We start from the raw sequence: 15,244 nt of genomic DNA, 5'->3' as shown, positions 1-15,244 counted from the left end.
TTTTGGATAATTTTCATGCACAACATTCTTAAAACACTTAACTGAAGTAACTGAAGTGTAATACGTGTGCAATATCCCACAGCTGCTGAGGGTGCTCTCAACATTAAACTGAATTTTTGCTCGTTCCAATGGGAAAAATATGTATTTTAAAATAATTATCTACAAAAAAGGTTGTTTCTTTATGGATATAACACAATCAAATGCCCTTTCTGTTATTCCCAAAAAAGGGACGAATTAAATGAAATACTTGAGTGAAAAAGCCTTTGGAAAAAGATTTCTCTGATTTCAAAATGTCCAGAAAACTCATTAGAATCTAAGAAGTGATATAGTACTGCGCAGAAGTCTTGAGCCGCCCCTCGTTTTTTGATATATTTCCAGGAAAACAAAAAAAAAAATAGGTGCAATTATTTATGATTACAAAGAAAAATGCAGAAACACGCTGCGCACCATGCTGACACATGCCAGGTTTTCTGCTAACAGCTCTTTGGGAATGCAAAAATACTTCTTTCCATCCTTCATAGATGCAGCAAAAGAAATAACAAAGTTATGTGTACTTGTGACAGGCTGGTGCATCCCTTGAGTTAGGTGCCTTTTTCATACCTGTATGTTTCATAGATCAGAGTTTAGTGGCTTAAACAAAACAAAACAAGCACATTCCCCTGAAACAAGGTACAAGGACTGGACTGAGAATGAGTGTAAAAGCAGCTAATGTGCAAAAAAAAAACTCAGAAAGTTGGAGGAAAATGTGCAGAAATTATTAACAGAAGATATTTTATTCAAGAATGTATCAAAAACAAAACTTAACAGATCAAAGGAGGAAGTACACAGTGGTCATATAAGTGCAGCTGTACCTGATTTTCTACAACTTGTTAATTTAGGCTAAGATGCTCGACAGTTGAGCAGCGACAGGAAACCAAACAGCCTCCAGCAGTGGACTCAGGCACAGGAGAGCAAATACAAGTTCAACTCAGTGCTAAGGGGCTTTCTGACTGGCTGCGGGACATGGAACAATCACAGAAACAGCATCCAGACGCCTGCGCCTCTTTGACCACATGACAGAAGGTCTCAGCTCACATATTCCACACCATAAACAAAGCAGCCAACTTTTTAACATCCTCATTAATGTGCTGCCAAACAATCCTAAATCTACCCATAACCAGAGCTTCCCTTTTAGCTTTGGGGGGGCATTTTTGTGTCGACTTTGTTTTCGAACATTTCCAAAAACGTCACCCTAAAATCTTTGGATAATTAGTTTCCCAGTTCACTTAGTTCACTTGAAACCTGCACGATTAGAGACGGAAAAAAAACGAAAGTGGAATGACGTATTTGGCAGAGGGTTTATACACGAATCCCAATGAAGCTCAAAACAAATGTGTCAGGTTTTTTTCTGGCATGATTCAGAAGACGAGCAACAAGCTGATGCAGCAGTTCCGACTAAATGTTATCAATAAATACTTTTTAGAAAATACTTTTTTTTCTTTTTTTGCTCTGTCAACACCAGAGAGGCATACGGTGTTCACATACAGCAGCACGGAGACGACGCGCAGTTCATACAATATATAAGATTTTAGGTAGAAAACAACAAGACTGAAAAATAACACTTCATGTGAAATAAAAAAAAACTTTAAGAGGAAACACACAAATAAATAAACCTCGAGTTCTACAGAAAAGTAACCTGCATGTTTGATTATAGCGTAATATTTTTTACAATAAGTGCAGAATCATCATTCCGTCTGCAGTTTCCCTTACACGCCTGCTTCTGACTAACAACAAACAGCCGGATGCACTTCACTTACGCGGAGACGGGGACAGACAAGCCAAACGTCTCCTGCCTGCCTCGGTCCTGAGTGGTTAGTAGTAGCAGCAGATTTTAGTTATCGACATCGTGTAAAGAACGAGCAGACCGAGTTTTACAGCAACATCAGATCCAACAGTAGTCATTCAATAAATATACTATAAGTCATACACAAATTACAAACAACGGCTGTGTTCGAAACCGCATACTACATACTTCCATACTGCATACTCATCGATCAGACAGTATGCAGAGCATTTACCCACAATGCATTTCGCTCCTGCCCGAGCCGAAATCAGCCGGCCTGAAGCTGATTTCGTTTAAGCTCTAAACTCTGTAAACTTTAGCAACATTTGAAACATTTTCAGGTGAGAAAGTAGTCGTTTAGATCCCCAACGTGTTGAAAACCTGACAAAATACCGGCTGTTTACAATTTTGTTCCCAGGAATTCGGCGCAACTAAAGCTAGCCGCAGTGAGCAACGCACTTCCAGTTATTTTCACAAAATAAAATACCCGTTGCCTTTTATCATAGGGAAAGCCATTATGATACAATTGGTGCTTTTGTTTTGAAAACAGGAAGTGAACCTACCCTCGTTGTAGCTAGCTTGAAACTGACATTTTGACAGGAAATGACGATCGGCGACGTCACGTTAAGTTGCATCTTGGGTAGTTTGAACCTCATGATGCATACCCGACATTTCGGCGAATCTAGTATGTATCCGGGAACTTCTCGCTTACTCAAACTCGCATACTGACTCAAAAAGTTAGTATGAGTAGTGGAGTAGTGGGAGAAGTATGCGGTTTCGTACACAGCCAACGTCTTTTTAAAGTCAGAGACTCGCAGCCTTGAGGCTGCATGCTCACACAGTCAGTCTGCATCTGCTTTGCTTGTGGGTGAACAGTTAAACTATGTGCCTTGATCACCTTGAAATCACACTTTGGTACAAAAACAGAAGAGATCCTATTCAAAATGCCAGTAAATTACAAAAAAAAAAAAAAAAGCTGTTCATGTCTTTGTTTTTAGTGCTTTGGCATCCTTGGCCCAGACTGATGCATAAAAAAAAAAAAAAACACATAATGCATGTCATGGTTCAGATAACTGTACGTCGCTTCATGTCTGACCTGCAGCTACAGTTTCAAGGAGTGTGAAGTCACTTTGAAACACTCTCTTTAGCAGCTTTGTGGACAGTGAATCAGACCGAGGAGTCTTCTGTAGTCATTCTCGGGTCGTAAGTCTATGTGGCAACTCCTCCTGCTGCGCCAACAGTCTGTGCTACATGGATAGCGGCAGGTGGAAGGATGGCAAGTCTTTGAGTAGGGACAGAAACACCAGGTGAATCATAGAGGACTGGGACACTGGATGTGATCGAGGCTCAGAACTCCTGCATCCAGTGGTGCTACTGTGGAGGTGCACACATTGGAGGTGAGGTTGTGGAGTTGTAAGGTGCTCTCCTTGATGTGCTGGATGAAAAGGTTTCTTTCATCCTCGGGCGTCTGGCCGTTCTGTGCTCGGACGATGCAGGTGGGCCGGTGCAGGTTGAGCATGTAGACCAGCTGCTGCTTCTGCTGCTTCAGCTCCTCGATCTGAGCTTTCAGCTCTGCGTTCACGCTCTCCAGTTTCTCTGACTCCTGAAGTGGTAAAAGAGGAAGAGGCGCCGTTGTTAATGCTTTGCCAACATGAGTGAGGAGCTATTTATTTGTCCAAAATTAAAAAAAAAAATGTATATATAATATAATAGTCACATTTCTATAACAAATCAGGAAATCAAGCTAGTAAATAAGTTCATCTGTGGGGTGAATGTGTGAAATTTAATTAAATTTTTTTCCCATTTAGCCTCTTAAAGGGACAGTTCGCCTCTTTTGACATGAAGCTGTATGATATCCCATATCAGCAACATCATTTATGAACATCTTCTTACCCCCTGCTGCGTCCTGTGAGCAGAGTTCCAGCCTCGTTTTGGTGTTGATGAAGGTAGTCCGGCTAGTTGGCTGGGGTTTAAGAAATAAAGCGTTTTGCTTCTCAAAACAATATGCGTTCAACAGAGTAATACATTTGCATCACAAAATCGTTCTCCAGGAAAAAGTCAGACCTCACAATCGCTTGGCCCTATTTTCTCTCCCTTCGTATCAATGCGTTCAGCCACCTGCCGACAGCCGCGCCTGTTACGGTGTTTGCTGCTCGGAAGCAGGGGACTGCTCAGTCTGCGCTTCGGTCTGCACGGTTTACACAGCAGGCAGTGATACGAAGGGAGAGAAAATAGGGCCAAGCGATTGTGAGGTCTGACTTTTTCCTGGAGAACGATTTTGTGATGAAAATGTATTACTCTTTTGAACGCATATTGTTTTGAGAAGCAAAACGCTTTATTTTTTAAACCCCAGCCAACTAGCCGGACTACCTTCATCAACACCAAAACGAGGCTGGAACTCTGCTCACAGGACGCAGCAGGGGGTAAGAAGATGTTCAGAAATGATGTTGCTAGTATGGGATGTCATACAGCTTCATGTCAAAAGAGGCGAACTGTCCCTTTAAATTGACGGAAGCTGAAATCTACCTTCTGCAAACACTCTGTCTTTTCCTTCTTCTTGTTGCGGCACTTTGCAGCCGCAACTTTGTTCCTCTCCCTCCTCCTCTTCCTCCTCTCGTGCTCTTCTGGTGTCGCCTGAAACCAGAGAGAAATATAGTGTTTACAACCAGAAAGAATCCTGAACATGAGCCAAACATGAAAAATGCACTCATAGTGCCCCTCTCCCTCACCTCTCTCCTGACCCCAGACCCGCGCGTAAGCTCGAAGGCTCGGTCCGAGCTGGAGCTGGCGCCGTCGGAGCTCACGTCGGCGCTGAGCCCGCTGGACAGACGCTTGGTCTGGATAGCCAGCCGGAGCTCCTCTTTCACGATTGGTGTGAAATTTGTGAAGTCGTCCAGGGTGAGCGTGCCCGGCGGGGAAAGGCACGGAACCATGGCGGAGCAGCTGATATCAGCCAGCGAGGGACCCGAGTGCTGCAGCATCATTCTGGAAACAGGAGAGAGGACTCATTACATGGCGACCAAAAGAACCAGAGTGTTTACATTGGGTCAGGTAGACACCCAGATGAAATAAATAATGATAAAAATGATAAAAGAAAAAAAAAACACTTTGTGCGAGGAATCCGAAAACCAGTGAACCCATCATCAGCAACCACAGACAAGTTGTTTAGAATCTCTGAGGACATAATAATGATACGGTTTTGCTGAGTAATAATGACCTCGGGACAATATGGAGATCAAACAAAGCTGTAAGTTTGCTTGGATGTCAACATGTTGCGCAACGAGCCAACGGGGAAGGAGGAGAAACAAGTTTGGTTCCCAGAGTCAAATTTCCTTTGACTGCGTAAAATGTTAAGAGCAACAAAAAGTTTATACCTTTCGGAAAAATGCCATAAAAACGTTAAAGGCAATCGTGAATAGGCGTGGTTGAGTGTTATCTAAAGAGAGCAGGGACTAATGGAGATAGTCCGACAGTTTGATAAGATTGTGATGAAGTTTATGAAACATCAGCTCCTTCCAAAACAAACACTTTTATTCAAACATCATATTCTGTGGTGGATGATAAGCTACTGGGAGATTCTGCTGCTGTTTATATCAAATCTGTTTGTTTTTGTATATTTGTTCCAGCACTCATCAAATCATTTCCGCAATTATAAAAACAGCGAAACAATGCTGATCTTCTCTCAAAAACAACAAAAAAAAAAAGCAGGAAAATTGTTCTCAAATCTTGCAACAGAGCAGATCTAAATCAAAGGAAGTCTTACGCATATGTGAAAAAAAAATCTAAAAAGTTTTATAAACGTAAAAAAAAGTTTCCGCATCCATAATTTATGGCTGCAAACTAAAAACAAAGTTCCACCTGTTTATATTTTATGTTTGAATTCAGTCCGACACACAGAAGCGCGTCGCTGGGAGAGCGTCCCGGGACGCGGAGCGCACGGATTCACCTCTCCGCTTCCCACAGGGACATAACCACCGAAGCATTCTGCCTCTTAAACCCTCCCTGCCTCCTCATTCCCGAGGAAAAAAGGGTAAAAATCCACCTACCTGTTAAAGCTCTGAGGGAATGGATCAGATAAAGTGGGCGCGTGGATCATTTAAAGCCTGGTGTGACGGAGCCGGCCGCTTCGCTCTTCCTGTGTCGCCCTGTGTCTCCGCTGGCTCTAGTTGCGCCTGTGCACGCTCAGTTGCATCACTCGCTTTTATAGGAGTCCGAAGGGGCGGGGCGCGGTGACGCAGGCAGGGATCTACTAGAGAAGGAAGAAGGGGGGAGAGACTGGAGGGGTGACATCATCCTATTTATAGAGCCGTGATCCTGTGATGATGCAATCAGCAGCTCCGGGCTGCTCTGCCATAAGAGGACAGGCTTCCCCCTCCTCCGCTCTCCTCCTCCATCCTCTTTCCTCAGATTTTCACTCCGTTCTTCCCAAAAACTGTCCTTCCTTCCTCTTTCTCCTGTTTCTCCACACCAACTTTTAATCATATTGTCTTATAACTCTGTCCATCCACCTTTTTCCTGCCCCTTTTACTTTGTTTTGTCTTATAAATGCAGCTTTTCTACTTTTTCTCTTCTCCACTAAACGCCTTAAAGCTCATCCCTCCATCTTTAGGTAGACTTTTCCACTTTTTCTGCCCCATTATTATTTCCCTCTCTTTTATTTTCCATTGTACTTCTATTTCTGTCCCCCTCTCTGACTTCCAACATCCAACATCCCTTCGGCCCTTTCACCTCTTTATTTCATTCCCTTTATCCCCTCATCATCATTGTCCTTTTACCGTCTTTCATCCAATCTCCCTCCCTCCATCTTCTGCTCACTCGCCTCCCTTTTCCATGTCTGGATGTCTTCCTCCTCCTCTTCCACACACTCAAATGTCCGCTTAATGAAGTCATAAACGACTAAATAAATTCAACTTTTGAATCACTACAAACACACGTTTTGCTCGCCCTCTTCCTCTCCTCTGTCTCATCACCCTGTTTCGACGCTGACATGGATTTCCATCCCAGAGATTCCACATTAACGAGTGAATGAGACCGTTCGGGCAGCGTGACACCAGACGGTTATTTATTGTGTGGTTACATGTCACCAGCTGGAGTATAAAACCATGAGGTTAGACAGAGAGGCAGAGGGGAGGATGAAGGAGATGGGGTGTGTTACTTTCTCCTCCAAATGTTTGGATTATTTTTCAAAAGATTTTTAAAAGACTTTCTGACCTGATGAGAAGATGCTAAGGGACGTCTGGTCGGTAGGTGAGGGAAATTATTTTGTTGTGGAGTGTTTGGGAGTGATGTGACTTGACTGTAACATCACATGTGGATGTCGTGCGTCTTTAATCTGTGCTAATCAAATGATCTTGTTTACTCGTCTGCTGCAAAGGATTTGCAGTGAGAAAGCGGGTTGTTATTTCAGAAACACGCCGATTTTTGAATTATTGAGCGAATATTTTGTCCGGATTATTGAGAAAAAGTCCCGATCAAGCCCTCATTTCTTTACATTTTGCTTCCAAGCAGCCAGACTTCCTGGAAAATCTGTTAAAGTGGTGTTGAGCAATAGTTCTCCAGGCTTTCTTTCATAATTCTTCTTTGGACATTGGCTGCTTTTTCACTCATTTTCAGCCCAGAATCTGAGGAATGTGTTTTGTTTTTGTGAAAATGGTAAATTGACTGTGTTTATATACAGCGTTTCACTTCGACTGATCTTCTTCCTGACTGGAACTGTTCAGCTTGGTTCCTGGTTCCCGGGTTATGTCGTTAGCAGAATGTAAACTACACTCGGACATGATGCCTTATGCAACCAAGTGTCTGGAATGACGGATGAAATGTTTGTTCGTGAATCGCTGAGGAGATAATAAATGGAAAATGTGATTTTCATACACTGACTTTATCTTGTTTTTATAGCCAAAGACTTTTTTTAGATATGCTGCTGCGTAAAATACTTTTTTGTTCTCAATCATTTCTGAAGGTCTTTCAAAGTTTTTCTTTGGATATTTGCTGCTTTTTCACTCATTTTCTGTCCTTCTACCTGAACATCTTCAGAGGAATGTGTTTTAACTCTGACCCATGGATCATTCAGGCAGGAAAAAGGCTCCTAACTCAAGGGATGAACCAGTGTTGTGTCCACAGATAACTGAGCAAAGAAGCCGTTTTAAATTGCATCTTTACTTTGTTCCCAGCAGCCTGTCACAGAGACGCATCATTTGTTCCCATTTCTTTAGCTGCATGTGTGAAAAACAGCAAAGATAACACAGTGTGACAGACAGAAAACAGGATTTCTGCAGCAACAAGGTGATTCCCAAAGAGCTGTTAGCTGAAAACTTGGCATATCTCAGTATGGTGTGCAGTGTGTCCTTAAAACATTTGAGGAAACTGGACAAGTGGAGGACAAAAGAAGAAGTGTCAGGCCTAAAGAACTATCTCCAGCAGATGAACAGGATCTGAAAGTGATGTCCTTAAGAAAGAGGAAAACATCCAGCAAAGACCTGACACAGGAGCTGAGAGATGCATCTGGACCTTCAGCTGATCCATCTGCTGTTGGCCCAAGCCTCATCAGAAATGGGCTCCATGGAAGGGTGGCTGTCAGGAAGCCGTTCTTAAGGAAGGGAAACAGGGAGAAAAGGCTGAGGGATACAAAGCTCATGTTTGCACATGTCTCAGTAAATCACTGCACCTATTGTTGTTTCTGGTTAATATATAGTGAAGCGAGGGCGGCTCAAGACTTCTGCTCAGTAATCAGTGTAATCCCCTCACGTTATAACAGGCATAAATTGTGATAAACACGTTTCTTTCACAGAATCAGTCTTAAAACAAGTTTTTGCTGTTGAATTAAAAGGAGCTGCAGTAATAATTAGGCTTAAGTTGCCTAACTAGCAGCTGAATTTGATTTGAGGGGTTATCTACTTCATAACAGTCCAGTCTGTTTTGCTGGTCATACTTTGCCTCTTCTGGGCAACATTTCCTTCATGTCTTGAACCACGAGAGGAAAAGTTGTGATTTTATCAAATTAATTTGAAGCCAACTTTTGTAATGTCACAGAGAGTGAGTATCAGACTCATTCAGCTGGTTTCATTGTGACTATCATTTCATGGCAGCTAGGGGTGTCCGTATTTGTGGTCTACGATTAGAAACAGCTGATTGTTCAAGGGAAAAGTCGTCTGAGTGGAACTTTTCCTAAAGAGGTCATCGTGCTTCTGTGCTTTATTCTGTACAGAGCACCTGAAGTAGCATTGGTGTTACAGATTAAAGGAAAAATGTCACCAGGAATGTGAGGAATTCAGGGGCTGTGTCCACATATTGACGGCTTTGTAAGAACTTATCATTTGTTAAAGACAGTTAAAGATTATATCATCAGAAATTACGACCGCTGAAGATGATTTAGACTTAATAGTTGTTCATCTGGAATTTTAAAGCACACATGAGGTTCTTGTGCTAAAACCTAAACCAGTTCTTTAGGTGCAAGTTTTGGTCTGGATGGGAGTCTCTTTGTTTAGTCCCAACACCTGTGACCTACTGAAAAAAGTAAACTCTATTAGAGTAACTGTCATAATCTCTACCTTGTATTTTTAAGATTCAGTAAGAACTAGAGCTTCTTAAGTAAAATTAAACATTTTATTAACGTAATACATGAATTATGGGGGAAGAGTAAGTTTTACTTAGGTTTCCTCATACAATTTAAATGTTTAATAGTTGTATGTACATAAACTTTACTCTGAAAGTGTATCGTTAAAATCTACTAAGTTACCTCATAACAGTAAATACTACAGATATATATATAATTTACTTAAAATTTTGAGTAAAATTATGTTCCTGCCTATGAAAAACAAGTAGACTTTACTTAATTTGTTTAACTAAATTTAACTTAATTTAACTTAAAACTTAGATGTAATTAAGTAAATGTTACTTAATATCTTCAAAACTGTTGTGTTTTATGGTAAGTAAAATTTACTTGATATTGCAGCATTCAATCTTACTTAAATCATCTAATCTTTCGTAAACCTTATGAGCTGTTTTTTTCAGTGCATTTCCAGCTCAAAACCACTTATTTTGTCATATAGGAACTGCCAGTTCCGCCTGCCAGTAAATTATAGTTTTTTTTAGCTTTCAGTTTCACCAACCCAAGGCTTTCTCAGAAAAAAATATTTCTTAAGGTATTCTGAAATGTTCATACTACTTATCAGAATTTTCTGTGTCAGTTTGAGGACTCATAGCTTTGCTTCCAACGAACAGGAAACACGACTTCCAACATGTGTGACAGCTGATGTAGAAACTTCTGCTGTTTGGACATATGTGTGTTTTTTATTCACACCATTTCCTCCTTAGTTTCCAGGGAAGTCTCGACCGTGTGCAGAAATTGCATGTGTGTTGCATGGAAGTCATATAACTGGGATGTCGTAACACCCAGCTGTAAAAGCAATAAAGCGGTTAATAATCAGCCGGATGGTGTTCCCCTGCTCAGAGAGGCCTTATGGTGGAAACACGCGTTCACCTGCTGATCAGACCACACGGCCGTGTATCTTTTCAGTTTAAGGGTTGATAGTTAAACAGATAACATCAAATCTGGGACAGCGAGGCTGCAGGCTGACCTGAACAAACGGATAAACGCCCTTTCTCAGGAAACGAAATATAGGATCTATGGATTGCCCAATGCTGAAAACTGAAACCATAAACTAGCTTTGAAATATTACAGTTCCTTTAAATGAGGCAAGGCATCTTTATTTATATAGCAGATTTCATACCACAGGCAACTCAATGTGCTTTACATAAAGACAGGGCATTTAAAAGAACAGCATAAAGCAGCATAAAAACAAGCAATTTAAAGAATAAATAAGTCCAAAAAATAAGATAAGTCCATAAGAAAAGTCAATTTTAATAATAAAATAAGTCCAAAAGGTTTTTAAATGCGCATCATTCTGCAGATGAACTAATGCATCAGAATAGATTTATGGCCACCCTGCCAGCTCAGTGTATCCACCTTGGCAAAATATGTTTACCGTTCATGCGGTATGTGTGGTATGTAACAGCTCTCAGCCCAGAGCCGAGTTTATGCTCAGATCTCTGGTCTGTTTGGAAAACCAAAGGCCAGGGAAAGAAGTTCAAATCCCGATGGGTTTGTGTGTCAGGTCTTCAGTTTCAGATCCGGGAGGAGGGGGTTTCCAAAGGAGGAGGCATCATCCAGAGGAGGGAAAACTCTGCAAAACTCATCCAGGCAGCACAAATAACAGGACTAAATGTAAAAAAAAACTTTCACTGATAAATATACACCATCCCAGCTTTCACAGTGAAGTGTTTGAGTCTGTGTGTGTCAGATAAGATGGGACTCAAATAGGGTCAGAAACAGATGTGGTGCAGAGGATGCTCTGAAAGAGAGGTTTCAGAAGGTCAAGACTTAGGCCACAACACTTTAAATGTACTTACATTTACTTTAACCTTCACTTCTGTGCTCAGTTTAACTGTTTGGTCAGGTTTCAGCATTAAGAACCAAGGAAGACAACGAGGTTCGGCCAGGAAAACAGTAAATACCAGGGCTCCAAAGTCCCTTTTTCACTGGTAGCTCAGGAGCTAAGAAGCAGAAGAAAATGTAGATGCATTTCTGAAGGCACCTTTTTAATAGACTTGATTTGAATAATTAACTTTATCAATAAACACTTAAATCCTGAACTTTCTTTTCAGATAAAAATAAAACCTCAGACTGGACGGTGTTTTATCTAAATAAAACAAACAAACAAACAAACAGGAATCCCTCAAAACAAGATTCAAGAGATTCAAGATAGTTTTATGTCACATACACAATCATACACAGTGTACACTTTGTACACCTTGTCCTGCTACCAATAAAAAGATCATTAAAATTAAATATGAAATATGAATTAAAAAAAAAAAAAAAAAATATATATATATATATATATATATATATATATATATATATATAAAATAAGAATAAAAGAAAATGTATAAGATATCTGAAATATACAGTAAATATACTGTACAAACAGGAATCCCTCAAAACTGTGTTATAAGTGCTTTTTATCCTTTAATATCAAGAGAAAAAGGTTTGTGTCTCCTTCGGTTTGACATTCATCGTCCCACTGAATTTAAAATTCGGGGCTGTAGAGCCAAAGGTGGATCTCTAGGATTTTCTTTTTGTTCTGTGGACTGAGCGAGAGTGAAAAGAGGAGCAGGAAGACAAGTGAGAGCTCATTGTGAAGATGGTGATTTCATCCAAAACCAGATGGGAGACATATTTCCAAGCCCCACTGCAGGTTGAAACTTTTTCTAACTGAAACCACGTCACACGACAGGACCTCGAGCCTTGTTTTTATGCCCCAGACACATGCTGGAGGTCACGGGAAATCAGCCCATCTGAAGCCAATCTGATTTGCTGTGCAGAAATCACCTGAATCGCCTGCAGCTACTTTTATCGTTGAACGTCTTAATGACGAGAGATTCGTCTTGTTAAATATCAGTCAGACAGGTTGGGGTTTCACTCTAGTGAAAGTGATTCATGCAGAAGGAACCCACTAGATCCAAAAACAAGCACAAGGTGTAATGTCAACAGCACAATGATCCAGAAGTCCTGCTCCTTCTGGAGCAGACAGGAAACAAGCCTCCCACTAAAACGCATGACTTAAAGAGTCCTGCAGAGGTTAGGCTTTGTCTATTAGCACGATTGCACTGACTTTTGTTTCATTCCAACAGTATTTCTTTGTTTTAGAGTCGTGTAACTCCGTTACCTCGAACCGCTTTCTTCAGACTGTTATAGCCTTTTAGAATCAGTAGTCAATCCTTTCATTAAAGTTTCAGGTGGTGCAGTGAGAATGTATTCTGACAGGTAACTTACAAGTGAGTAAACTGAGGATAGTGTCAGCAGTTATTTACAATGATGTTTTTAATAGTCTTGAATTCTATCAAAGTATACAAGATTGATGGCGGATAGAAAGGTTGTTTCTCAAATTTTGAACTTCAGCTGCATCATGTGAATGTGTATTTAGTCATGTCGGGGCTCAATAATGTTTCCAATCAGGGAATGAATCCATCAAGTCTTTGTTTGTTTGTTTATAATAGGGCTGGGCGAGTTAACGCATTATTAACTCGTTATTAACATGTTATTAACGCGTTTACTCATTAATTATTTAACGCCGACAAATATTTTATTGCGCATTAATGCAGGTTTTATTATTATTTTATTTTGTATAAGTCTGTTGCTCACAGGCTTTTATTTTGTATAAGTCTGTTGCTCACAGGCTTTTATTTTGTAAAAGTCTGTTGCTCACAGGCTTTTATTTTGTAAAAGTCTGTTGCTCACAGGCTTTTATTTTGTAAAAGTCTGTTACTCACAGGCTTTTATTTTGTATAAGTCTGTTGCTCACAGGCTTTTATTTTGTAAAAGTCTGTTGCTCACAGGCTTTTGTTATTGTAAAAGTCTGTTGCTCACAGGCTTTTATTTTGTAAAAGTCTGTTGCTCACAGGCTTTTATTTTGTAAAAGTCTGTTACTCATAGGCTTTTATTTTGTAAAAGTCTGTTGCTCACAGGCTTTTATTTTGTAAAAGTCTGTTACTCATAGGCTTTTATTTTGTAAAAGTCTGTTGCTCACAGGCTTTTATTTTGTAAAAGTCTGTTGCTCACAGGCTTTTATTTTGTAAAAGTCTGTTACTCATAGGCTTTTATTTTGTAAAAGTCTGTTGCTCACAGGCTTTTATTTTGTAAAAGTCTGTTACTCATAGGCTTTTATTTTGTAAAAGTCTGTTGCTCATAGGCTTTTATTTTGTAAAAGTCTGTTGCCCACAGGCTTTTATTTTGTAAAAGTCTGTCGCTCACAGGCTTTATTTTGTAAAAGTCTGTTGCCCACAGGCTTTTATTTTGTAAAAGTCTGTTGCTGTCTGCTGTGGAACCGGAAAAGAAAGTAATCGGCGGATCCACCAAACATGGAGAAGGGTACGGAACTTTTACTCGGCCATTTTCATTTTAAAGTTCTTCCAGACGGCGGAGTCGACAGAACCAAAGTCATCTGTAAACTCTGCCAAGTTGAATTGTCTTCTCAGCGTAGTAGTTCCAGTCTAAAATATCACTTAAAGGCAAAACACACAACTGATAGCAGCAAGTCATTCAAGGAAACAGACAGTGGAGCGAGGCTTCTACATAAAAACTACAGAAAGATGCTGATGTTAAAAGTGTGTTTGCACAACAAATGTTATGGCACTTTCATTCATATGGCAGCACATTTAAAATAAAGCTAAATGCTAAAAGCTACACGCTACTTTTGGATTCATTTTTGGATTGATTAATTAATTAATTGATTAATCGTGATTAATCAGGGAAATCATGTGATTAATTAGATTACTTACTTGTGGGTTATTTTCTGTCAATAACGTGACAATAACATCACTTCCAGCACCAAATCCAAACTACTTGGTCGGGTTTAAAAGCATCATGGTTGTGACTAAAATACATCACATACATTTACGAGAGGTCTCATATTCTTTGACTGTAATTATATTCTTTGACTGTAATTATAGGCCATGGGGATGATTTTTGGAGGAGGATGGTTGAATTAAACTGAACATAATCAGTTCCGTTGCAGCACATTCCGCTTGTAAAAACCCGTTTGTGATTCCCATTCCAGTCTCAGGTGGGGCATCTTTTAAAAGACGCCGCTGGTCTGGTGAGAGCGGACATGTTTGTAGTTGTATTTTTATTCCTGGGACTCCACACATCAGGGAGATGCCTGGCCTGAGAGGCCCAGATGCACACGCTCAGACACACATTCTGTCTGTCAGCAGGCAGACGGGTGCTGAAAAGTTTATGAGGTCAGTGCCGTAATCCAGATTGATGCAGCAATGTGAAGTCATTGCTGACACTACTGACTATTAATACCACATGATAGGAGTGTTTACCCACCAGCTAAATATTACATCCTCTATTTTTGTATTTAAGGGTTTCGTGTCAGTGCCATATTGGCCCTCAGGTTGACGTAGTGTGGGAAGAAAGGACAAACTCCTTCGCCGACATTAAAAGTGAAACTGTTAAATGTTTAAATGAATGTGAACGTTTACACCTTTTGACCATTTTAATCTAGAAGGCCTAAAGTCGTTCAGTTTAACTGTTTGGTCAGGTTTCAGCATTAAGAACCAGGTAGTTCGGTTTAGACGAGGAAGGAAAACAGTAAATACCAGCGCTCCAAAGTCACTTTTTCACTGGTAGCTCAGGAGCTAAGAACCAGAAGAAAATTTAGATGCATTTCTGAAGGCACCTTTTTAATGGACATTTGAATAATTAACTTTATCAATAAACACTTAAATCCGGAACTTTCTTTTCAGATAAAAATAAAACCTCAGACTGGACGGTGTTTTATTTAAAGAAACAAACAAACAAACAAACAGGAATCCTTCAAAACTGTGTTATAAGTGCTTTTCATCCTTTAATATCAAGAG

The 15,244-nt window shown here is 40.2% G+C and overlaps 1 protein-coding gene and 1 long non-coding RNA gene across 2 annotated transcripts in view; one reads left to right on the top strand and one right to left on the bottom strand.

The window, feature by feature from the left end:
- Positions 1-754: 754 nt before the first annotated feature.
- On the bottom strand, positions 755-6,018 carry atf3 (activating transcription factor 3). Its single transcript, XM_075459380.1, has 4 exons — positions 5,869-6,018; positions 4,552-4,807; positions 4,349-4,456; positions 755-3,425 (listed from the first exon to the last, which is right to left on the bottom strand). Exons 1-4 carry the CDS (start codon positions 5,916-5,918, stop codon positions 3,135-3,137), a joined length of 705 nt encoding a protein of 234 aa, XP_075315495.1. The 5' UTR covers positions 5,919-6,018; the 3' UTR covers positions 755-3,134.
- A 943-nt stretch (positions 6,019-6,961) lies between these two features.
- Positions 6,962-15,244, top strand: part of LOC142375299 (uncharacterized) — a 47,862-nt gene continuing 39,579 nt past the window's right edge. The window contains exon 1 of the long non-coding RNA XR_012768918.1: positions 6,962-7,069. This is a non-coding gene — a long non-coding RNA (uncharacterized LOC142375299). The remainder of the gene's footprint in view (positions 7,070-15,244) is intronic.

This window comes from Odontesthes bonariensis, chromosome 24 (assembly GCF_027942865.1).
Source record: "Odontesthes bonariensis isolate fOdoBon6 chromosome 24, fOdoBon6.hap1, whole genome shotgun sequence".
Taxonomy (NCBI): Eukaryota; Metazoa; Chordata; class Actinopteri; order Atheriniformes; family Atherinopsidae; genus Odontesthes; species Odontesthes bonariensis.
Note: the sequence above shows the minus strand (reverse complement) of the source record. Positions and strands in the feature narration are given on the sequence as shown.